Source organism: Mauremys mutica, chromosome 5 (genome assembly GCF_020497125.1).
Source record: "Mauremys mutica isolate MM-2020 ecotype Southern chromosome 5, ASM2049712v1, whole genome shotgun sequence".
Taxonomy (NCBI): Eukaryota; Metazoa; Chordata; order Testudines; family Geoemydidae; genus Mauremys; species Mauremys mutica.
Genome location: NC_059076.1, coordinates 102,351,828 through 102,376,414, shown reverse-complemented (window position 1 = coordinate 102,376,414; position 24,587 = coordinate 102,351,828). Strand labels below are relative to the sequence as shown.

The window sequence follows — 24,587 nt, the reverse complement described above, 5'->3', positions numbered from 1 at the left end:
CTTCTGATTGCAGCTGAGTTATGCTAACATTTAAGAAATCCTGATTATCCTCAGGTGAGGTGTTTCAAATTTATTAGGACCAGACCCTCAGCTGGCAGAAGTTACTAAAGCTCCACCAAAATTTTGCCGAGCTACACCAGTTGACAAGTTCAGGATCTGGCCTCTCATCTCTTCTTCAACCTCACCACACATATTAAGAGTCAAGTTTTCCTCCCACATTGTGTTCTACTAAGGTATCAGATACTAACAATAAGGGCTAAATTCCATTTTTGATGACAATAGCATCACTGCAAGCAGAATTTGGCCTTTAGACATTGCGCTTAAAAAAAGAAAAGAGGTGCTGACAAATTGAAAACAGAGTTCTTTCATAGCAGGCTTCCACAGCCTCTCCCATTGCAAAATTTAATTAAATACATAATTAAATAAGCACTACACTAATAACTGGGTAGAAAAGGGCAATGTTTTTCTTACATAGTCAAATGATATAACACGAACATCAGTCATGCTTAACTAGAAAATATTACCACTCATCAAAAAGGCAAACCTTGATCCATCAGGAATAAGTCTATTCCAAAATAACATAATATTGTACCTACTCTAAGAAAGAGAACCAAACGTGAACAGAGAAATCTCATTCCTATATGGGAATAACAATGCTCTCCAGTTAAATAGATAGGAAAGTAAGACACTTGACTATTTTTACAGTTGTGCTATCCGTCTTTCTTTAAGTGAGAACAGGAGATCTGATTTGTCAAACTCTGTCCTAATTCAGCAAAAATCATTTTTATAAATAAAGGCATGGGTAGAACCTCTCCATTCCCCTTGCACCACTGATCCCTCCTTAAAATGCACTTTTGATGCCTGAAAGAAACTACCCATTGGAATGGAAGCAAGAGTACAGTGATGCATATTTATTTTATTTAAAAAAAGTGTGTACAGGTGCTCAGGTAGATATGGGCTAGGTATTATGTAGGACACCAAGTAGGACAGCATAATGTAAGGTTTATTTTTTTTAAAAAGTACATATTTTGATTTTATCTTCTTCCTTCACTCTTCTTGTGTTGCTTGTCTTAGGCCCAGATCCTGCTGTGAACTCCATTGTAACTGCTCAGAGCCACTGAAGTCAATGGGGCTCCATACAGGTCCCTGCAGAGCTTACTGGAGCACTGGAAATCCAACTAAGCTTGTAGGGGCAGAAAATGCATCTTTGGACAGGACTGAACACAATGTTGGTACTACCATAATACTAACAATAGTTAACAATAAGCTATGGTTACGCTAGCTAGAATAGAAATGCAAAAGGAATATAAATCCTCATACTTCAGAACATAAACTGACCACTGCCTGGGGTTAGAAAGAAGTTTCCTCTTTGCCATATTATTGGACAATTGCCCATTATGGGGGTTTTATGGCTTCCTTTGAAATATCTAGTACTGCCCACTGTCAGATACACAATGGTGGGTTGAATGGACTACTGGTCTGATGAAGTATTTTAATTGCTATGTAATACCTTTATATGAAGGTTTCTGCTTGTCTCATTGTGCTACTATGAACTGCTCTCATATAGCAGAGAGCATTTTAACACCAGAGACAGAAAAGTCCTTACAAATATACTCAGATACAAATGGAACTATGAACTCAGCAGAATGCATTTCTTTACAATCAAGCACTGAACTTTGCATTTAAAAGATGCAGTATAAACATAAATCCTTGTCTCTCCATAGCATGCTGTAACCTACCATTCAACCAGCACAAAGTCCACTTCCTTTATGATCAGCAATGCTTTAATGTTAAGGTATTCTGAAAGGAATGTGTATCTTCTAAATGCTAGTACCTTGGTCTAGCAATCTATTTTGATCCCTACATTTTAAAAAATGATTTTATTTCTAATTCCTCAGATACAAGTTGACATGAATGTCCGTTTACATATTCACTTGAATATCCACTGCTATTCACTCTGACGAATATTTGATCTGTTTAAACTTCATACAGTTTATGAAAATTAAGTTTGGGGTGAATTCTGAATGAGAAATATATAGCTAAACATGTTATTTCAAAAGGAAAACAAAGACACAAAGTAGCTGATTGCCTACTCTGTTACACCAAATCAGCACTGGTGCAGATTCATAGAAATCAGAGTTGCAATACTGTAAAACTGCCAAAATGGAATAGAGAACTAGGTTCTAAGGGTGAAACCCTGGCCCCATAGAAGTCAATTAATGAGTTACAGAGAAATATACTAGCAAAAATTACCATTTTAAAGAGCAATCCCCTATCTACTTCAGTGTTCATTCTTGCACTGCTTTGATTTTTCAAACGGGACAGTATCACTGGATATCATGGTGGTGCTTGAGTCAGCAGTGTTTGATGTCTGTAGTAAGACTGAGAGGCCATCTACAATCAGTTCCATACTTACATAGGACTACATTTTTCAGATTAGCAAATGTTATAACTAAAACAAAAATATTTTCTAAGTACCTGTTCAGCATTTATCATTATTTTTAACTGCTAGTCTCTCAGGATGAAAACCTCCCACCAAATCAGATGTAAAGGAATAGGCCAGTTCTGCTCTTTTGAGGTGGCTATTTTAGCAACTGGACTTCAGGCATCTTGCCCATTATTGTACAGCCCTTTCATGGGAGGTCTTTAACGATTATTACTAGTTAGCACCCACTATATTCATGTAAAGACAGCATGGTCATATCCTTATCCCACTCCCCAATCCCAACTGTCACATGCAGAGGATGCAGAATCCCCTCTGCATCTACTTCAGGGCTGCCCACGCTAGGCAATTTCCCTGAATAAATTTCCCCTTGTGCAATCCACCCCAATATGTTACTCAGGATTTTTAAGAACTGGTCTGAAATTAACACAGTTAAATTCAATAAATACTACACTTAAGAAGGAAAAAACAAATACACAACTACAAGAAGAGGAATAAATGACTAGGTAATAGTATTGCTGAAAAACATCTGGGGGTTATAGTGGTTCACAAACTAACATGAATCATCAATGTGATGCAGTTGTGAAAGGCTCATATGCTGGGGCATATGAACAAGAAAGTCAATCATCCTGCTTTACTTGGCGTTAGTGAGGCCTCAGTTGCTGTATACTATGTAAGAGTAGAATATTCAACGAGCTGACTGAGTAGATATCTGCTTATCTTCGAAAAGTCATGGAAGATGGGAGAAGAAAAGGGCAACTATAGTGTCAATCTATAAAAAGGTGAATAAGGACAACCTGGGGAATTACAGACCAGTCATCTTAACTTCAGTACCCGGAAAGATAATGGAGCAAATAATTAAGCAATCAATTTGCAAACACCTAGAAGATAATAAGGTGATAAGTAACAGTCAGCATGGATTTGTCAAGAACAAATCATGTCAAACCAACAAATAGCTTTCTTTGACAGGGTAACAACCCTTGTGGATGGGGGAGGGGGATGCAGTAGATGTGGTATATCTAGACATTAGTAAGGCTTTTTATACTGTCTTGCATGACCTTCTCCTAAACTAGAGAAATACAACCTGGATAGAGCTACTGTAAGGCTGGTGAATAACTGGTTGGAAAACTGTTCCTAGAGACTAATTATCAGTGATTCACAGTCAAGCTGGAAGGGCATATCGAGTGGGGTCCCACAGAGATCAGTTCTGGGTGTAGTTTTGTTCCATATCTTCATCAGTGATTTAGAGAATAGCCTAGAGAGTACACTTAGAAAGTTTTCAGATCATACCAAGCTGGGAGGGGTCACAAGGCGTCCTTTGGGGGATAGGATTAAAATTCAAAATTATCTGGACAAACTGGAGAAATGGTCTGAAGTAAATAGGATGAAACTAAATAAGGACAAATGCAAAGTACTCCACTTAGGAAGGAACAATCAGTTGCAACATACAAAATGGGAAATGACTGTCTAGGAAGAAGTATCATGGAAAGGGATGTGGGGGTCATAGAGGATCACAAGCTAAACATGAGTCAAAAGTGTAACACTATTGCAAAAAAACCAGATATTCTGGGATGTATTAGCAAGAGTGTTGTAAGCAAGACACAAGTAGTAATTCTTCCACTCTACTGTGTGCTGATAAGGGCTCAGCTGAAGTATTGTGTCCAGTTCTGGGTGCTACATTTCAGGAAAGATGTGTACAAATAGGAGAAAGTCCAGAGAAGAGCGTTAAAAATGTTTAAAGGTCTAGAAAACATGACCTGAACATGAAGGAAAATTTTTAAAAAATTGGTTCATTTAGTCTGGAGAAGAGAAGTCTGGGGAATGGAGGGCATGATAACAATTACATAAAAGGTTGTTACAAAGAGGAGGGAGAAAATGCCTCAGTGGGTCACAGCAGAGAATACCAGATTCAGGACAAACTGTTGAGAAACAGGGTAGACTTACCACATACTGGTGACAGATTTCAGAGTGGTAGCTGTGTTAGTCTGTAACAGCAAAAACAACGAGAAGTCCTTGTGGCACCTTAGAGACTAACAAATTTATTTGGGTGAAAGCTTATACCCAAATAAATGTGTTCGTCTCCAAGGTGCCACAAGGACTCCTTGTTGTTTTCACATACTGGTGGTTATTCTATCATTAGATATACCAAGCCAGTAACAAAAGTAAATTTCTGTCTCACCACACCCATTAACTTCATCAGATGCTCTACTTTGTCCTCCTTGTTTTTCCGTTTTAATCATTTCAGTAATATTTATTTTAATACTGGACTACAATTGCTCAGAACATTTCAAATATGACCTTGCTAGTCCCTTACATTGCCGTGATGAAATTATTTCTTTAACATAATATGTAGGCCCTGTGTTAAGGTGTCTGTTTGCTATGTCTATGGTTATTTCAGGGGCTTAAGCAGTGCAGAAACCAGCTTTTTCTTCCTATAGTTTTGAAGCAAATAACCATTTAAAATTAATTCCTTTTCTACCCTAATTTTGTAATTTTGCATTTCTCCTTCTCACTGCTGTTAATCTGAGGGAGAATTTAAGTGTTATCACTCTTGCTTGCAAAGGAAAAAGACTTACTAAGGGTCAGATCTTGCAACTGTTACTCACTTGGAGTATCTGAGGAGTAAGGGACTACTCACATATAGAAGTCAGACTACTCTTGCAGTAAGAGAATACTCAGCAAGAATAAGAGGGTTGCGCCTGGCCCTACGACACCATCATGTAATATTTATATTTATATCTGGCTCTTTGGTGCTAGGCACTATATAAACATTTAAATAAGTTCATGCCCCAAAGTGTTTAGTCATCTAATCCAATCCTTGCTGGTACAGTACAGGATTGTTTTACAAATCTTAAATCTCTTCCCTCCATAAGAACATCCTGTAAGTCTTAAACGTGTAATTCTTCATTATTTGTATCTCTGCAAACAAGGAGCTATTCTGGTACAAGTACAATATCACAAAGAACAATCTGCCACAGTTATAATTCATCTGCCAAAATTAATCGGGCATGAGGCTATTTCCTTTTAAATTAAAACTGTGCTTGTGTTACGTAAATACCTGAATACAACAAATTCTTTTAAACAGCCCATCGTACAGCCTGTATATACATTGCTCTAGCATAGCAACTACTGTTGCATTGTAAACAAGCTGTGAAAGCCAACTTACATTTGAATACATTGCTCCTTCATCTTCATGCATGAGATGAGATAGTTCTCAACAGCAATCAAGTGTTCAAATGCAGATGTCCAACAAGAAAGTTGTAATTTCCTGGTGCTCTAAGGGACAAAAAACATAGTAATAAGTGTGTAACTTCCTTAACTGTTCCTATAATATATAATGATAAATTCCCATAGAGAACTTTCTGATAATGGACTTTTGTACCATGAAGTCACATTTTCACAAAGGTCTCCTTATTTCCATATTGTATTCAAGATTACAGAGCGAGCCAAAATAACTTTCAATTCCAAGGTATAATTTATTCATTCAACCACATATTGGAAATATAAATTGTTTCACCTTACATTACTGAATAGGTTTTAGATAAATGTGTTTTCTAAGTTAACTTAGGTATTCTCCCAAATATGCATAGGGAATTCATGAAGGTAATATGCATTAATGCAAATAGGAGTTGGGTGTATAATTCTTTGACAATAACCATTAGGTATCTGGAAGAACTGTAACACTGTCATTTCTGAGGGATATGATAGACCACAGATTCTAATAAGATCTCCTACATTCAACGTAGTTTATTGTACATCAGACAAGATTCTAGTATCGGGTTAATTAACCATGCTTCATTTTACATGTTTTGAAAGAGAATTTGAGTTTAAATTTATCTATTCTTTTCAGAGATGCTAGAAATAGAGATGCTGCTGCACCCCTTGGCTTAAAGTACTAATAACATGTTTTTTATCATCAACATCCCCTCTATAAAATTTGTTCCAGCACCCCTCATTCTTTTTACATAAAAAAGTAACAGCTATTCTCTTCAATCATATTTGAACACCCACTAATTAAGCAACATATTTTGGAGAAGTTAACACAATGGACCCAGATCCTTACCTGATGTAAGCTGGCATTGCTCAATTCAAGTCTAGGAAGCTACATTGATTTCCACACTTGAGAATCTGGCCCAGTAGCACCGATGACGACATACCATTGATCTACATAATAGCATTGTATTCTTCCCCATCCTGTTCCTTATACCTCCTAAAATTTTGTCTCGGAAGAGGAAATCATTCACTTCTAGTCTAACAAAATATGACTGATCTGCATAACATTGTATGACTATCATAGAAACTGTTTCTTGCTCCCCCTATCCAAATCCCTCTCATTGAAAGTACAGCTATTAACTAAGCCCTGGATAATCAGCATTTCTAATGGGTTAATGACTTCCTTACATCTTTCTGAATGTTAGTGTCACATTTGTCAGCCTAATCAAGCAAACTATTATGATTTCTTTAGCTTTCCTTTTCAATGTAGTATCACTGCCGTTTTCAGTTTTACATTATAGTCAGTCCTTTCAATTTGATTAAGGAGACTTCACATTTAATAGTAATTCTTAGCATTCACTCAGTGATTGACATCTTCAAAGTACTGAGCTGACATTATCTAATTAATCCCCACAGTACCCCTGTGTGAAATTTCCCTTCACTTTTATACTGAAATAGTATTAAAAAAACCAATTGGGGCTATGTTAATTGTATTAATAGCAGTTCCTATAAAGAAAACTGTACAGAATGATTGCATAAGACATACTTGATAAGTCTTTAGTATACATTATGGGTCAAACCCAGCACTATTGTATGCTGCACTAATGGAGATTAGAGCCCTTCTTTCCCATTCAACATCATAGCAGGATTCTAATCTACTGTTAAGGGAGAACCAAGGGTTACAGTGGTGGCCAACTCCATGATTTTGAAAACTAGCAATCTGCTATTTTAGGGGTATTGTCCACTTCTGTTCAGCTAGATCTGGATCTAAAACTCATTGGGTGAAGTCCTGGCCCCATTTAAGTCAATAGAAGTTTTGCCATTGATTTCAGTGAGGCCAGGATTTCAGCTACCGAAGTCAACAGGAATCTTTTCATTTACTTCAGTACGCTTTGGATTAGAACCTCTAGGGTACATGTACATTTGATCTGGAGGTGTGATTTCCAGCTTGGGTGGACTACCTGCACTAGCTCTCCTTGAGCTAGCATGCTAAAAACAGCACTGTACCTAGGGTGGCATGGGCAGAGGCTCAGGCTAGCCACCTAAAAACATACCCACCTGGACCCATTTTCTGTAGCACACATTAGTAGAGGCATAGGCTGCCTTTTTCTCTGAAGGAGCAGCAGCATATTCCCTCCTCCCTTCAGCGGAATTACCTACCGTCAGCCATGCTGCTCTGCTTCAGCAGGATGACTCAAGTGTCACCAGCACTGCTCAGCTCTCGTACCATCTTGCATAGGTTCTCATAAGGACAGTTTTCCCCTGTGGAAGAGACATTGTTGACTCTTCATGGCTTGGTATTAGTTAAAATACAAGTGAACAGTAGTGCTTCACACTACTATTACTCAGTTTTTACAGTTTTAAATGAAGCTTTGGATGTTAGTATTTCAGTTTTTATTAACATGTTCACTGCCATTAGAAAAGTGTGTTTACAAATCTTTTTAGCCATTCAGTATATATTTCAAACTCAGTACCGTTACCAGATGTGTGGCTATTTAGACCCCAGAATATCTTTACAATATCTACAACTGTAAAAGGGTTCACTTCCTGCAGGAGCACCTGCTCACGGCTGGGTGTGGGATTAGCTATTGCCCCATCTGGCACCCCATTCTGTCAGTTACTAACACATGATCCCTCATTTTCTCTTCATGATTCATCCCTCTAGCTAGGTCACTGTGTAGGTAGCCCTTCCCTTCCAGCATAACAGAGTTCCACACATAACAGTCTAAAGCCCTTAAAACAGGTCTTCAGCCCCAACTCTGGGCCCCACTGTCTGTTTACCCTCTTGGCTCAGGACATTGAGTGTTTCTACACTGGGTCCAAGCCCAGCAACCCTCCACAATCCTACTCCTTGCTGCTGTTTCCCTGGGCTTCTTCCTACCCAGCCTTTCTTCCCCACAGCTCCTCTGAGATGACACTTCTTTCAGGCTCAGAATCCTCAGATTTCCATGTCTGTTTCCTCCTCCGTGTTCCCAGAGAGTAACTGCAGACTCCTTATCTATCTACACCCCTCTTCTGCTACAAACTTCCTCTCTTTATAATAACCAGCCTGCTCCTGCCCCGCTAGGCTTCATGTTCAGCTAAGCCTGGCTCTCCCTGCCGATTCAGTAAATAACATAATTGACCTCTCAGGTCTGCATTCAGGGCCTGTGTAGAGTATACCCCATCCCACCAACTGATAAAACACAATTATAAATTAAATGGATTCACTTGAAATTTATGAACTGGCATGCCTAGAGACTCTTTGTAATAGTTAATGTCAGTTTGTTCTCAAGAGCTTCAGGTCATTCATAGAGATATGCCAGCCATATTCTACACTGCAAAATCACAAACAAATTTATGGTCGGACTTTCAAGATATTGACAATTTTTACTGGACTATTTTTTATTTATTTTATTGAACATTTTTTATTGAAGTGCAGGTGCTCAGATCGCTTGAAAATCACACCACTGCTGTATACTCCAGTAATATAATCTTGCCACACTTACGTTCTGAAATCAGTTTGGTACACACTGACATCTCTTTGTACAGTAGTCCTTTTAGTTCCTGGAAAGCCACTCCTTTTTGTCACCTAGTAACTTTTTAATAGTCAACATCAAGCTCAGAGTTTCAGAGCTAGGTACTTGATTTTTCAGTAGGACTAGGATGCAACATTTTTCTTATGCCCTGATTAAGTTACAAACAGAAGCTACAATATTTTGGAAGTTTTCTGAATGTGAGAAGTTACAATAATATTTTCTATATTTAAAAATGGAAGTAGCTGAATGTAAGGTAACACCTGGTACAGTTAAACCAAGTCAAGTACTGGAACAGATTTGGCATCTAAACCTAATGATAAGAGAATCACTTCTAAAGAGTGATCTTCAAGATAATGAAGCTACAGCAGAGTATGTGCCTAGATTGATCTTTCTCATGCAACAGCTCAGCAGTTCCCTCAGCCAACAGTTACAACACAATACAGAGATCCTACAAGACACCTGCCAGCTATTGAATACTCTTCAGAACAAACACAAGCAACTGGTTTCAAGGCAAGGCAAGTAAAGATGAGTTTAACATAAAGAGAATTTATTTAATATATAATAAGACAAATTTTGCCCTCTGACACTCATGTGAAGTCACATTTTACATTCATTGAAACTTCAATATTTGTTCTTTCAGTAGAATATATTTTACTTTTTTTTCTCTCAGTGTATTTTTCTGAAGAGATAGTGAGCTAAAAAAAGGTTTCTATGTAGAATAATAAATTAAACTTAATTAATATAAAGTTTCCTTGTCTATATTGTTTTGCATTATGATTTGTATTAAAAAAAACAACAACTAAGGGCTAATTCTTGGCTCTTCTGCCCTCTGGTCCTGCACAGGTCAAGCAAACCAGAAAGTCTTCCTCCAATCTTTCCTGAGGAAACTAAATTACTCTAGATTTTTCCCTTCTTAATGCACTATTAAACTAGTCTGCTAATAGTATTTAATTACACAAATTCACATTTAATGGGTCAATTATGTGATTTAGTGTGGGATTCACATTAAAAATAGTTTCCTGAACAAAGGATAGCATGGTTTTGCAAACCAAAAGTCTCCCAAAAATCCAACCACATCAAGAATATTTAGCAAAATGTAGCAGAAAAATACAATTTCTGCATTAAATAATATTTTAGTTTAGCACACCAGGATTAAGAAACAGAGATATAATTTCCTGACTCAGCTTTTCAGCTATGCCTGTACTTATGAGTCGTAGCACTATGGTTTTTGTAAGATATCCAAGATCATACAAGAGCTTTCTAGTGAGAAAAGACCTGCTGGCAATTTGGTTTTTCCCCAAATATGTCTATGTGATCTGTATTAGCTACTTTTCATTCATTCAGAACTCTCTGATTCTCTTTGTCCAAAAAGATTCTTTTCCAAAGTCTCTCTCTTTCAGATAAAACAATGAGTTAGTTAAGAAGTTAGGAGACACTTAAACATAGACTGCCACTGTATTCTGAAACTGGGTTATCTCAGGTCAGAAAAACAAGGAAAGCATAGTCCTTAAAGTGATCACATGCTTTAAAAAAAATGCACAGAAGGAAATTTTAAGGTTAACATTGTAACAACACGTGGAAAGGCTCTTTTAATACAATGTTGGTGAATAGTCTAAAATTATTATGCATTGATATGGTTCAGCTTTTAAACACATACATGTCAGGAAATTCAAAGGTACATAGGATAGGCAAACCTCAGTTTTCAGAATGGCTCAAGAATATATGAAAAAAATGGAATTGGTGAAAATTGAAAATTTCAAATAAAAATCTACATTTTTATTTCCAAATTTCAGGTAAAGGGAGTTTATATGTAATATCCATGGCATCTGTAGCAATATTTTGTATTACTATATCTAGTGCCAGCTTTAAAGCCTTAATATGTATGTTCACTGTACATAAACTCACATGTAGGCTGTAAGGAAAATATGAGACAAATTTAAGGTGAAATGGCTTAATGGCTGCAACTTTATTTAGCAAATAACACACAAATTGAAACCACTTAGATGCAGGCAAACAGTTTCCACTGTAGTGGGCAACCATGGTGATGTTTTTGTAATATCCTTATGCTCTGGATCCTATTTATAGTATTAGGTAACAGTTTGGTCACTTAAATATTTTTAAGATTGCTCAATAGGTTTTGCGAGCCTTGTCGGGTGATACAAGCAGTATTAACTCTTTGCTTAAACCCCTGAAGTGAGTTTGTATCCTGCTACTGCTCCCCTTCTCTGTAACGCCAAGTGGATCTCAGGCCTGGTCTACACTAAGGGTGGGGGGCAAACTAAGGTACGCGACTTCAGCTACGCGAATAGCGTAGCTGAAGTCGAACTACCTTAGTTCGGGTTACTCACCCGTCCAGACGCTGCGGGAACGAAGTCCGTGGCTCCTCCGTCGACTCCGCCACCGCCACTCGCTCCGGTGGAGTTCCGGAGTCGACGGGAGCGCGTCCGGAGTTCTAGATTAGACGCGATAGTTCGAACTCCGAGAAGTCGAACGCCGCCCGTCAACCCAGCAGGTAAGTGTAAACCGACCCTCAGATGCAACTGGAAACATCTTCCTCATAGCCCCTTTATCCATCCATCCATCCATCCATCCATTCTGGAATCCCTCTCTCCATACACTTAGGATCCAAAATGTAGATTCCCCCACATATGGTACCAGATGCACCCATATACATGTATCTGATGTGTGAGAGAGATTATGATGAATTTAAATTAAAAAATCCAATAATTTAATTGCATGTTGTCAGCAATTTTCACAAGTGGGTGAGGGAGAGGCATACACCTTAGCTTTTCAGGTGCTTTTTTTGTAGCCTACTCTGAGGGTTGAGAAAGTATTGGACAAAGTGTGGAAGGGATGGAGCACATCCCCCACTGCCTTTCTTATTCTGTTTTACCTCAAATACAATAGGAATTTTTACCCTAGTAGGGCATCTTGAAACCACACTTGAACTCCTCCCATATCATGTTCCTGAGATGACCATTGGGATATTCTGAGAATGATTGCCCCAAAACTGATAATTTAGTAAGTGTAGGATCCTTTTCTTGGTATTAATTTTTAATTGTTGTGAGTTATAGTATGAACTGATTTTTTTTTACATATGGTAGAAGTGCTTAGAGCTCTAAGACTAGATACGTACTTTACAAATCAAAATACATATAAATAAAATCACTTTTTTTCTGTTATAAATGGACAGAATACCTGACCTTTACATATTGGCTGAGTTGCAGATATTGCAGGGGCATTGGGTCAGGAATAAGTTGTGCCTCTGGCTGTTGGTGTGTTGATCAGGGCCGCCCAGAGCGGGGGGCAAGAGGGGCAATTTGCCCCAGGCCCCAGGCCCCGCAGGGGCCCCCACGAGAGTTTTTCGGGGCCCCTAGAGTGGGGTCCTTCACTCGGTCCGGGGGGCCCGGAAAACTCTTGCGAGGCCAGGCCCCGGAGCTTCTTCCGCTCCCGGTCTTCGTCGGCAGGAAATCCTTCCGAATTACCGCCGAAGCGGGACCCGCCGCCGAAGTGCAGCTTGGTCTTCGGCGGTAATTCGGTGGCGGGGGGCCCTTCCGTTCCGGGACCCGCCACTGAAGTGCCCCGAAGACCCGCGGCGAGGGCCCCCCGCTGCTGAATTACCACCGAAGACCGGGCTGCACTTCGGCGGCAGGTCCCGCTTCGGCGGTAATTCGGCAGTGGGGGGCCCCCGCCGCAGGTCTTCAGGGCACTTCGGCAGCGGATCCCAGAACGGAACGGCCCCCTGCTGCCGAAGACCCCAGGCCCCCCGGAATCCTCTGGGCGGCCCTGGTGTTGATGGGCTGGAAATGGCTAGTGTAGATAATGAAGTAGGGACCATAGGTGTCGACTCCGTGGGTGCTCTGGGGCTGGAGCACCCACAGGGAAAAATTAGTGGGTGCTCTGCATCCACTGGCAGCCAAGCTCCCCTCACCCCCTGCACTTCCTTCTCCTCCTCCTCCCCCTCTGAGTGTGCCGTGTCCCCACCTATCTCCCAGTGTTTCCCACTCAACCACCGCCAAACAGCTGTTTGGCAACTTTAGCATGCTCCCGGAGGGAGGGGGAAGAGCAGGAAAGTGGCACACTCAGGGGAGGAGGCGGGGAAGAGGCGGGGCCAGGGCGGGATTTGAGGAAGGAGTTGGAATGTGGGCAGGGCAGGAATGGGAACAGGCAGGGCAGGGCCTCATTAAAGGGGTGGAGTGGGGGCAGGACCGGGGGCGGGTGTGTGTGTCAAGCACTCAAGGGAAAGTGGGGAAGTCGGGGACAGGTACAGGAGAATAGGACTTTATTCTAAATGAAGTCCTTTTCAGGCCAGAATGGTATAGAGATATTTAGGGACATTTTGGGATTCCCTTTGTTACCTTACCAAGTATATTCTAGCTGGTCCATAAGGTGAGATCTTGAATGGATTATGTTTACTGTACAAACCATGCACTAAATTCTTCTAGTAAATCTGTAAATGCAAAGTATTTCTAATGAAGACAGTGGAATTGCTCAGATTTACATTCGTAAACAACATGCAAATTTAGCCCCATAATGGCACATACTTGAGCCAGTAAGGGTGCATGCAGATCATGCTATATGCACTCTTTCATTTCTTTATTTTGCAGCTATTTTTTCCACATTATGAAAGCATTCATTCTTTATTGAAATCTACATTTTTGAAGTGTGAAATCTCAGATCCAAGCCATTTTAGAGTTGCTAGAGTGAAAAAAATGCATCTGCACAATTTTTTTCCAACTTCAGCAATACAAAATATATACTTTTCATACTCTGGTAATTGAACAAACATTAAATACATTTTCTTTGGATCTTTCAAATGTTAATTCCTTGGCTGAGTACAAATATAAAAAACATTCTTCCAAAATGTAATTTTTAGATATAAGCCACTGAAAACGAGAACTGAAAGGTAAGGCCCATCTAATCTATAGCATCACACCAATAACATTATCATATAATACAATTATTTTTCATGTAGAAAAAAATAAGGTATTGATTTACCCAGACAGCTTACTCATTAGGTGTGAAAAAAGGAGCAGTGAATGTGAGTCATTGGATTCTATTCAGAAGAGAATCACCCTATTTGGTGTCCTTTCCTTCTCTCTCTCTCAATCTTTTGCAAGTGGTAAATGTTGCATATGGTGTTTCATCTCTATTGCTTTTTTTATTTGTATTGACTTGCACTGGATTTAACCTCAAAAACAAGCCTGTGAGTATCACACAGTAGTGAACAGAAATATGCTGAGAAATGCTCTTAGAGGTTTGTAATGCATCTAATAAATGAAGAGAGACAGTTCCAAAACTCTCCATTTGCTACAGAGTTGACAGCAAAAGGCTTGAGGGTTGCTATAAAAGTAATACGTCTACAATCCTTGAACATTTTTCTTTGCAAGTATTTTCAGGAAAGGGCATAAGACAAGACAAATCAGGAAAATAAAATAATCCATTTTTCTTATAAGGTCACATTGTGACAGATATGGCAATTTCCCGTGGTGTGCTTGGGAGGCCTTACTGAATTAAGTTTATGTATCTTTGGAGTCCATTGTGTTACATTCATGGTTTATGTATTATTGTGGGCTGGGATTGTATCTCGAGGGATGGAATTGTGACACATGTGAAACCCGGGGGTTCAAAAGACTGTATTGAACAATGTGCCGGAGAATGTACTTTTGGAACAAAAAGTGTTAAGTGGTTTTCCTGGTGAATTCCTAATGGGAGGTGAATGCAAATTCCTCACTTCTGGTTATTAAAAAATACCCAGCTCTTTGAAGCTATGCCCTGAGGAGTGGGCCATTGTCTATTGATTGTCTTGTATATGAGGCCAAGATCTAAGGCCCAAGGTTTAACTGGGGAATACCTAATGGGAGTAGAATGTAAATCCCCCACCTCCAGTTATGCCAAAAAAACCCAACAAATCAAACCCACCCTTTTGAAACTATGCCCTGAGGAGTGGGCCATTGTCTGCTGATCACCTTATACATGAAGCCAGAAAGGCCCAAGTTGTGCAAAGGAAAGACTGAACTATTCATGGTTGTTCGGATTCTGAATCTGAGAAAGTTCTGAACTTCTAATCACAAGGAAGACCCAGTTATGAGTTTTGAAGGACTGACACCTGCCAGAACTCGAGACTTGAGCTGGTGTGATAAGCTTTTTAGCTTCTCAGCTGTCACACCTCTCTTGGGTAGAGACACACATCTCTCTCCCTCTTGACAGGGGCTTTTCCAAGCTGTAAAGTTCCTTGCCAACACTGTGATATTCCCAGCAAGCTAGACTGCCTAAACAGAGCAGCACCCATGCTTTATTTTCTCTAGAGGTTATGAACAGCATAATCACCCTCAGTTACAAGTTACCATACAGCTCTCTATAAGCAAGCACATTTATTCTTAAGGTGAAAGAATATCGGTCCCAGGATACTAGAGAGACAAGGTGGGTGAGGTAATATCTTTTATTGGACTAACTTCTGTTGGTGAGAGAGAGAAGCTTTTGAGGCACACAGAGCTCTTTTTAAGGTCTCAGAGTACCTTTCTCAGACCTGAAGAAGATCTCTGTGGGACTCAGAAGCTTGTCTCTCTCACCAACAGAAGTTGGTCCAGTAAAATGTATTACTTCACCATGTTGTATCTCTTGTGTATGTATTGACTTTTTTTGCACACTATCACTAATATTTCACAGTGACATTCAATTAATTACATTTTTTCTAGAGATCATCACTCTTGTGAGTTGTCTTCAAAAAATAAATGAACTCTTTCTGGATACAGTTACACATCTTCAAGAGGCAAAAAACAAATTTTATGATATTAGATGCAGACATGATGATAAATCTCAATCCCAAATTGTTCAAGATGTTTTCAATGAAATAGTTGTGTGTGAAGAAGAAGAGACACATTCTGGGAAAGTATCTGCTGGTGTAAGTCAGCCACTCCAGGTAACTTCTCCCATGAATGAAAGGAAAAGTCCAAACATTCACCAAGTCCAGCCAAGTGAAAACAAAACAGTGGAAAAAGAAACTGCTATATCATTAAGTGAAAAAAATCCTGATCAAGAACAGGCAGTAAGCAGAGACCTCCCAAAGCTAATGGAAAATGAAGATCACAAGCTACTACAGAGTTCACATACAGAGCAAAAAGATTACAACAGAAAGGAGGAAAGTCATGGAACAGGGTCTTATAATAAGAAATGCCCAAACAGAGCTTTTCAAGAAGTTCCCGGGAGCAATGGAGATGATATAATTGTATCTGGAAAGTCCAAAGATATCTGTGATAGATCTGTAATTAATCTTTCTGATCAAGAACAGGCAGTAAGTGAAGAACCCCCAACTCAGATGGACTATGAAGATCACAAACCAACAGAGAATTCATGTGAAGAAGAAAAAGATGACAACAAAAAGGAGGAAATTTATGAGATTACTGGGAGCAACAGAAAAAATACAATTGAGTCTACAAGGTTGGAGAATATATGGAATACACCTGCCATGAATCTTTCAACAAATGATTCAGAAAAAGTGGAAAGATCAAGTCCCTGGATGAACAAAGAGTAAGTATGCAAAAGTTGACTATTTGTAAACACACCTCTGCATACACTCCAGCCATTGGCCATGCATAAAGGGCAGTTCACCCTTTAGTATGGACACTTAATAAAAATGTAACCCTGCATTGAAGATTTTAATGTAGCTTCCTGAAATCTTGAGCACATAAAGGGTCAGATTCAAAACTTATTGAAATCAGTAGAAAAATTTCATTGATTGATGTCAATGAGCTTTGGATCAGGTCCCAAAATTAGGCAGCTTTCCAATAATTTGTAACAAACTTTTAATCAATGTCACTTATATTTTTCTAGCTCCTATGCACTTGTTAGTTAATGCAAGATATTACTGATGAGTTCCCTGTGTTTTATAAAAAATGAAAAGATAGGTGAATGATTTGGATGTATTTATTATGTAAATATATGAAATGCATACATTAATTGCTTTTTTCTTACATAATATAGGTCAAAAAAAGAAAAGCCCAAAGAATAATACTGTGTATTTTTCTGCAGATTTCTAGCAGAAGTGAGTGGTAAGATTGAACCTGAAGTTGCCTGTTATATTACAGCACCTTCCATCACTCTAGAAAATTTAGTATGCAGGATCATCAATGACATGAGTTCCTTGGTGGTGGAAGATTCTGAGGAGCTGGTCAGCAATGTTATCAGTGTTGCATGCTTAGACCATGGAAAACTAATTCCCTTTCCTATCAACATTGCAATCCCATTCACTGCACGCTACAGAGGAAATTATCGAGACATCATGGTGAAGGTGACTGATATGAACTTTCAATCAAGTTACTTAACTCCCATTTCCTTTGATGGGTGCCAGGGAAACCAGAAGGTTGGTGAATTCTTATTTGAGTATTATGAAAGGATCTATTGTGGTTGAACAGTTAAGGTTGAATTAAATTTTGCAATTAAAGCAGTGATTAATAAGCCATGCTTTCCATCATGAATTTCATATATTGCCAAGGTTACCTAAACACAAAGACCCACATTTTCTAAGGTGACCACTACTTTTAGGTGCCTCAAAATTCAGGTGCTAATTCACTTCCCCAGAACAACCCCCAATATAGGGAGGCATAAAGGTGACCTAAAGCTCCCTGTCTTCCCCTCCTCCCTCAGGTGGCTCAGAGCATAATTTGGTTCAGTGTGGATCTTTTTCTAGACTAAATTGTATCTCTCTCTCCAAGATTCCCCATGGTTGATTGGATACAAAACTCACCAATTAACATCTCTTCAGAAACATTAATTGGAGAAGTACTTTGCCCCAGAATACAGATGAGTCTACAGTTTTGTTTTGTTTTAAATGTGAGCATTTGTTTGAAGTTGACAATTCTTTGGTAAATGAAACAAAGGAGAGATTACTTTGCATTTAACCTAAAGAAGAGTAACAATTATATCTTCATACACTCACCCTCCCACTTACTAAACATAGGATGGCAACCTTGTTAATGACGCTGAGCCTTATTCACTATTGAAAGTTACCAGAGTAACACAGTAGGGAACCAGGCTGTCAAAATGGTAATAACATTTAAGTTATTTTCATTTTACTTCTCGGAATATAGTTATTTCATCCACCGGAAATGATAATCTACTAACAATTGTAGCATCCTTTTTCTCCCACAAAGGGGGCCTTTGCAGAAGTGAAAATTTGCCAGCTTGGTATTTTTTCTGTGGTGTCATGCTTAAAAAAAGAAACATTCATCATTCCAAAGAAAGGGCTCTCACAAAAGCTAAGCATGGATTCTAGAATCTCTTTCTACTACCCTCCAGAAACGTTCAGTTCTCCAGTGACCATGCAGTTAAAGGTAAGTGTGAAATATTCATATTTTATTTCGCATCATGTCCATGTCACATGAGTAGTTCCAAAGAGAAACCTATCATAATGATGAAGGCCTCCAATCAGTGTTATTACTGTGGTTCTACTCCATAGACAGCTGAGTGGCTATGGAGTGGACATTCAGGGGACTCTGCAACCTTTATGCATAACAGTCCTGGGTTTCATGTCAACTCCAAACAGGCCAACTTGAAAGGAGGATAGGGAAGTTTTGACAGGACATCCACAACTATATGGATCCAGTGCACAAGGCGATATGTGGGTTACTGTCCATAATCCAGCTCAGGGGCAGGGATAAGAGTCAGACAGACACATGACGCTTGTCTGACATCTGCCTATGAGGGAGAGGTGGATTCCAACCCACTACAATTCTTGTAAACTTCCCCTGGAAAAAGCCTGCCTACTTCAGCTTTACATGTAGATGTTTCACCACTATGAACAAGGAAGTCAAAACTATGTGAAATGGATCCTTTCATTTTAAGCATGGAGTAAGAACAGAAATACATTGTTAATTTTTACTTCACATTTTGGGACGATTAAGAAGGCCACTTACAATAAATTGCTCACTTTCATGATTAGCCTTGCTACAGAGTAGAACCCTTGAGGAATAATAACTTCATTAGCATAATCATGCAGACTTTCTTGCTGCTTTATATGAAAGTGTCCAATATATATTTGAAAGAGGTCAGTCACTTCATTTTTGAGTGGTGGCAAAAACACAGATAACATTTGTTAAAACCATTTAGTGTCATAGTAAACATATCATCTGCCGATATAAATGAAGCAGTAGCTATTTATATGCTTGCTATGTTCTGGGAAACAAGATTGTTCCAACAATAATAATAATTATTATAATTAAAAAATCTACACAGTGCATGAAGTCTTTGGGTCAAGCAGTGGTGTATTTTGTAGGCAAATTTTCTCTGCTCAGATACATTCCCTTTGAGCTAGTCCGGAAGTGAAAAAGAGTCATCTCCCTATAAGTCAGTGGTCCTCAAACTGTGGGGCGTGCTCCCCTAGGGGGCACAGAGGAATGTTTGGGGGGGACATATGGTGGAGCTCTGACCAGCTCTTGGGTGGCAGGTTGAAAGCCGCCTCGTTCTGCTCTGCCCCCGGACCAGCTCCGACCCCACCTGCAGCTCCACACTGCTCCAGTACAGCTCTGCCCCCAGATGCAGCTCCACTATGACCCCTGTTCTGACCCCAGCCCAGCTCTGATCCCAGCCGCAGTTCCACTCTGCCCTCTGCACCACACTCAGCAGTTCCACTCTGCCCTCTGCTCCACTTCACCCCTTGCTCTTCCCACTGTCCAGCTCCATTCCACCCCGAGCCCAGCTCCAGGCCCGGCCACTCCGCCCCCTGCTCTGCTCCCAGCCGAAGCTCCACTCCATCTCCTGCTCTGCCCCCGGCCCAGCTCTGTCCCCAGCTCCACTCCATCCCTAGCTCAGCTCCAACCCCAACCACAGCTCCACTCCACAACATGCTCTGCCCCCAGCCCAGCTCTGCCCTCATTTGCTCTCTGCCCCAAAGCCAGCTCTGCCTTTAGCCCCAGCTACTCCCCCATCCCCAATTCTGCCCCCTGCTGTGCAATAATAGGGGGGGTTGCAGACAGATTCCATTACAGGTAAGAGGGGGCATGACAGAAAAAGTTGGGGCACCACTGCTATAAGTCCTATGCTGGGAATACCTCATTGTGTGGGTGTCCCCAGCAGGCATAGAGCCAATAAAACCTGTTCCTATTCCTTCCTCCTTGGAGTCACAAGCACAGATGGTGTTCCTAGAGTAGGGAGGTCAGGAATGACTGGACTATGATATGCTTCAGCTATTCCTAGATAGTGTATTGCTCCTAGGGGATTATAACTAGCTGGTCCAAAGTTAGAGAACTGAAGGGCTGTTGTGCTAGGGACAGAGAATCTGGGAGATAAAACTGGCTACCTTATAGCTTCTCTGATCTGGTGCATCCAGAAAATCTGACCCTATGTTTGCAAAAATGTGTAAATAATTACTTTTAATAATAATGATATGAATACTCTTGTCCTCACCTCCATCCTTTCTCAAGCAAAATTCCCAATGTAGTCAGTGAGAGTTTAATCTAAGAACCTCAAGATTTGGCCTAGCTGTAATATGTACATGAAAACATTAACATGTTAAATCAGAGAAGTGGCATGACTTTAAAATTCTTGGCAAATAGAATGTGTATAAAAAGAATCATAAAAAAATTAATATAAGAATTCAGACAAAAAGGTAATGTATAAATTCTACCTTCCATCTGAAGAAGTGAGTTTTTTACCCACAAAAGCTTATGCCCAAATAAATCTGTTAGTCTTTAAGGTACCACTGGACTCTTCATTGTTTTTGTGGATACAGACTAACACTGCTACCCCCTGATACTTGATACCTTTTAAGACAATCACACACAGTAACAGTAGTCCAAATTATTTAATTAACAATGGCAGAAGGTTCTGATGACTCTGTTGCAAAGCACTTGGTTGTGCATATGGTAAAATGATAGAGAAAGGAAGAACCTTAGAGCTCTTCAACAGAGTTAAAGAAAAAAAATCTATATGGTCTCAATTAAAAAATGTCAAGAGATTTTGTGAAATGCAACTCTCCTCCAGTTCCTGAAGTTAAACTAAAATGATTTTTTTAAAAGCAATTTTGTTTTATTACTTGTAAATTAATTATTTTGTTACTTGCTATACATAGGTCCAGACAATTGAGCCATCACTGCTTTCCATATTAAAGGCAAAATATGACAAGTACCATTCAGTAGTGTCTACTAGCCCATTGGTTCATATCCAGCATCCTTCATCCCAGCCATTTAACAAGTCAGTCAGTATTATTCTACCCTGTCCTCCAAATCCAGAAAAAAAGAGACCAGGAGATGCAACAGAACATGCAAGAGCGTCTAGTGCCACTGTAACCAGGGTTACAACTGCATATCATCTTCGGTAAGTGAGAACTTCTACCTAGAAATCCAGCAAGATCAAGATTACAAAGGAATTGCAAAAGTCCTGACTAAATCATTTTTATATTAAAATGTATTCTTCATCTTAAAGTGTTCTGAAGGTGTCCTCTTCAAAAATATAATGGGCCAGATTTTCAACTGATGTAAAACAGCATAGCTCCATTTTCTTCAATGAAACCACCCTGACCTACACCTGCTGGGGAACCTCATCCAGTATTTTTAACAGAAGATGGGGAAAAACTGAGACATTTATAGCAAAAAAGAATGTAGCTGTTTTCATTTTATTTAACACCAGATTTTGCCACCTTGACTCACATTGAGTAGTATCTTACTCCATGTGTAGTCCAGAATACAACTCAATTTGAGTCAGGGTGGCAAAATTTGATTCTTAATGTGTAGCTACAGTCATGTCCAGGATTCACCCTTCATTGCTGTACACATCTGAGTTTATTTTCTAGCAGAACAAACCAAAGAAAGCCACTCACTCTAAGTCTTCTTGTTTCCTACTCTATGCTTCTTCATGGCCATTAATGACATCAAGTACAATGTGAAACTTAAATAGTCCAAAGCACAAAAGAATCAATATTTCCAGCTGCCCAGGACAGCAACCTTATAATGGGCAAGTGGCCAGCCTGGTCTCCAGGCTCTGCTCTAAAAGGTCAGAAGGTCATATGGGTCAAGAGTTCCAAAACCTAGTAATTTTTTGTGTGCCTTAATTTCACGGTGCCCAGCATTGCTCGGCTTGATCAGAGAGTGGCCACACAGCACCACAGTTCTTTCCGAAAATCAGCCCCTCCCCCTTAGAAAATAGAGGCAACTATAATCACTAGTCGCTTTTGGTAATCTTGGTGACAAGTCCTAATAGTAGTTCTTAACTGGCAGGTTAATGAAGTGCTCCTGACAATGAAACCCACTTGTCTGCTTCCCTGGGTAAAGGCCTGGATAAAACCCTGTAGTAGGAACAGAAGTGGTGGGATTTCTTCTTAGGGACCGGTTGGAGGAGGTTGCTGTCAGCCTAGAAATGTTTCTCCCCTAAACCCCAAAGAGGTGTTTAACCCATCTTACTGATCCTTTGAAAACTGTCATTACATGATGGAATATTATTATAAATAGGCTTCTGCACAAGCAGAGGTCTAGGTGGTAAAGGGAGTAACTTCCTATTTTTTACTTCTGGAAACCTCCTTAGATCACTTTATTTAAAAGGATTAAGTCTCATTCTAATCCTGTGTAGACCCTCATCATAGATCCACCCTGTGATTTGGCAAGGTTGGTCATCACTGCTTGTAGGAAGTTCCAAACTGATATCCTGAACCAGGGATGTTGGATGGTGCACAAATGCTTGCATCTCATCTTCCCACACTTAGCAATGCTGTCAGCCTAGAGCTATGTAAACTACATGACTTCAACTTCAGAAGTACTTGAATTTATGCTGGTTCTAATTTGAAATGTGCCTGTAACATGGATTCTGTTCTTTGAAGACCCAGGATATTTCATTACTTCAGTTAGTACAAATATACCTGTAATGCAGAGCAGAAAGAGAGTGCTCTGTACAAAACAGGGGTCACACTAAAATGTCTCAAACACGATTTAATGTGGCTGAATAACTTGATTCAGTCGCCTAATAATAGTGAGCCATATAGTTTTAAGCTTTTCTGCTCCTATACAGAACATTGTGTTCGAAGCCTGGACTAACACAAAATAAAACAACAAACTGCAACTTATTTTCACATATTCCTTGTCCATTTTATGTTTAACCAATAAATGTCTTAGAACTCTTTAAAGCATAAGCTTCTACCACACACATAATGTAGAGCAGAAACAGACTCAGGGTCTATACGAAACAGGTTTCAAACTAAACTAAAACACCTGAGGGACACAGGGGTGTGTGGGGGGGGCAGTTTGTCCAAAAAGCTCAACTACTGAACTTATGTCTCCATGAAACACTGTGCATCATCTATGTAATCTTGATTCAAACTCTTTTGCTTTCTTTGGATATCTGCAAAATTTTTCAGGCCATTTTTAGAGTGTATTTAGGTTTTTTTCAGAATACCTGATTTCCCACAGCTCTAGCTGAAGTCCATAGGAGGTGAAGGAGCTCAGCTTTTTTGAAAATCGGGCCCTTAAAGGTCAAGTTTTGTTCATAGGGATAGGCTAGGTGGAGGAAATCACATTGTGGTTTTTTTGTGACCCTGAATGAGTCTGTCCCATGTGATCAGATTGTTCACTCCAGTTCAGCAGAAACTATTTTAATTTTGTTCTTTCTTGATAAGTGGCCTTTCTGCTGAGGTCCCTGATCTAGCTGAACAAGTCAGAAATAAACCATATCTCCTAGCTGCTGTGTTTCTCTGGCTCCGATAGACAGCATCTTAGTGTGCTATTGCCTGTAATTTCCCCACTTGTTGTTAACTGTCTTATTATGAGTTTATATTTTGGTTCACATAACAACTATAACTAGTTTTGGAAGGCTAGTTTTATTTTCTCCAAGATCAGATTTTTGGTTTTGCACAGGGCTAAAGCATACTTCCACTTCTGGTGAATCGGAGCAAATCAGATGACCCTGTCAAAAGCAAACCTAGATATAAGTTTTGCTCAATATTAGACTGTAGGTTAACTACATTCATTTGGACATGAACCTTTCCAAAACTACAGAGCCTGAGTATGCCTGGAAACCAGTCCATACATGCCATTTTCTAGACGCAGTTTTTCAGTAAGAGACAAACCGTCCCAGATGGTCTGCAGTTAGGCAGGTTAAAGAGAAGGGAAAAGACACTGCTACAATACAAGTATTTAATATCCACAGAGCTTTATTTTAAGCTTTGTAATGATTTCTCATGTCTTGTGGTTGTCCAGGGCAATGAGTGCCTCGGTGAGAAAACATGGAGAGAATCTCGGTGAATCCTTGAAAGTATTGGGTTACAGAAGCAAAGAAGAGGAGTGGGTTGTGCTTGATGATGTTATTGTGCGGAATGCACGGAACGGACTTGTATCATTTGAAGTAGATGAGTATCTAGAAAGGTAACAAATAATTGAAAGAAATGTAGGTAAAATATTCATATCCAAACAAATTGATGAATGGGAACTTAC

The 24,587-nt window shown here is 39.6% G+C and overlaps 1 protein-coding gene and 1 long non-coding RNA gene across 2 annotated transcripts in view; one reads left to right on the top strand and one right to left on the bottom strand.

Annotated features, from left to right (window-relative positions):
* The first annotated feature begins 9,406 nt into the window (after positions 1–9,406).
* DTHD1 (death domain containing 1) overlaps positions 9,407–24,587 on the top strand; it is a 40,056-nt gene continuing 24,875 nt past the window's right edge. Inside the window, exons 1-6 of the mRNA XM_045019740.1 lie at positions 9,407–9,689; positions 15,873–16,704; positions 17,206–17,536; positions 18,327–18,506; positions 21,242–21,486; positions 24,354–24,518. Of these exons, the coding sequence (XP_044875675.1) occupies positions 9,407–9,689; positions 15,873–16,704; positions 17,206–17,536; positions 18,327–18,506; positions 21,242–21,486; positions 24,354–24,518 (2,036 nt within the window). The remainder of the gene's footprint in view (positions 9,690–15,872; positions 16,705–17,205; positions 17,537–18,326; positions 18,507–21,241; positions 21,487–24,353; positions 24,519–24,587) is intronic.
* Positions 24,348–24,587, bottom strand: part of LOC123371873 — a 50,973-nt gene continuing 50,733 nt past the window's right edge. The window contains exon 4 of the long non-coding RNA XR_006579974.1: positions 24,348–24,510. This is a non-coding gene — a long non-coding RNA (uncharacterized LOC123371873). The remainder of the gene's footprint in view (positions 24,511–24,587) is intronic.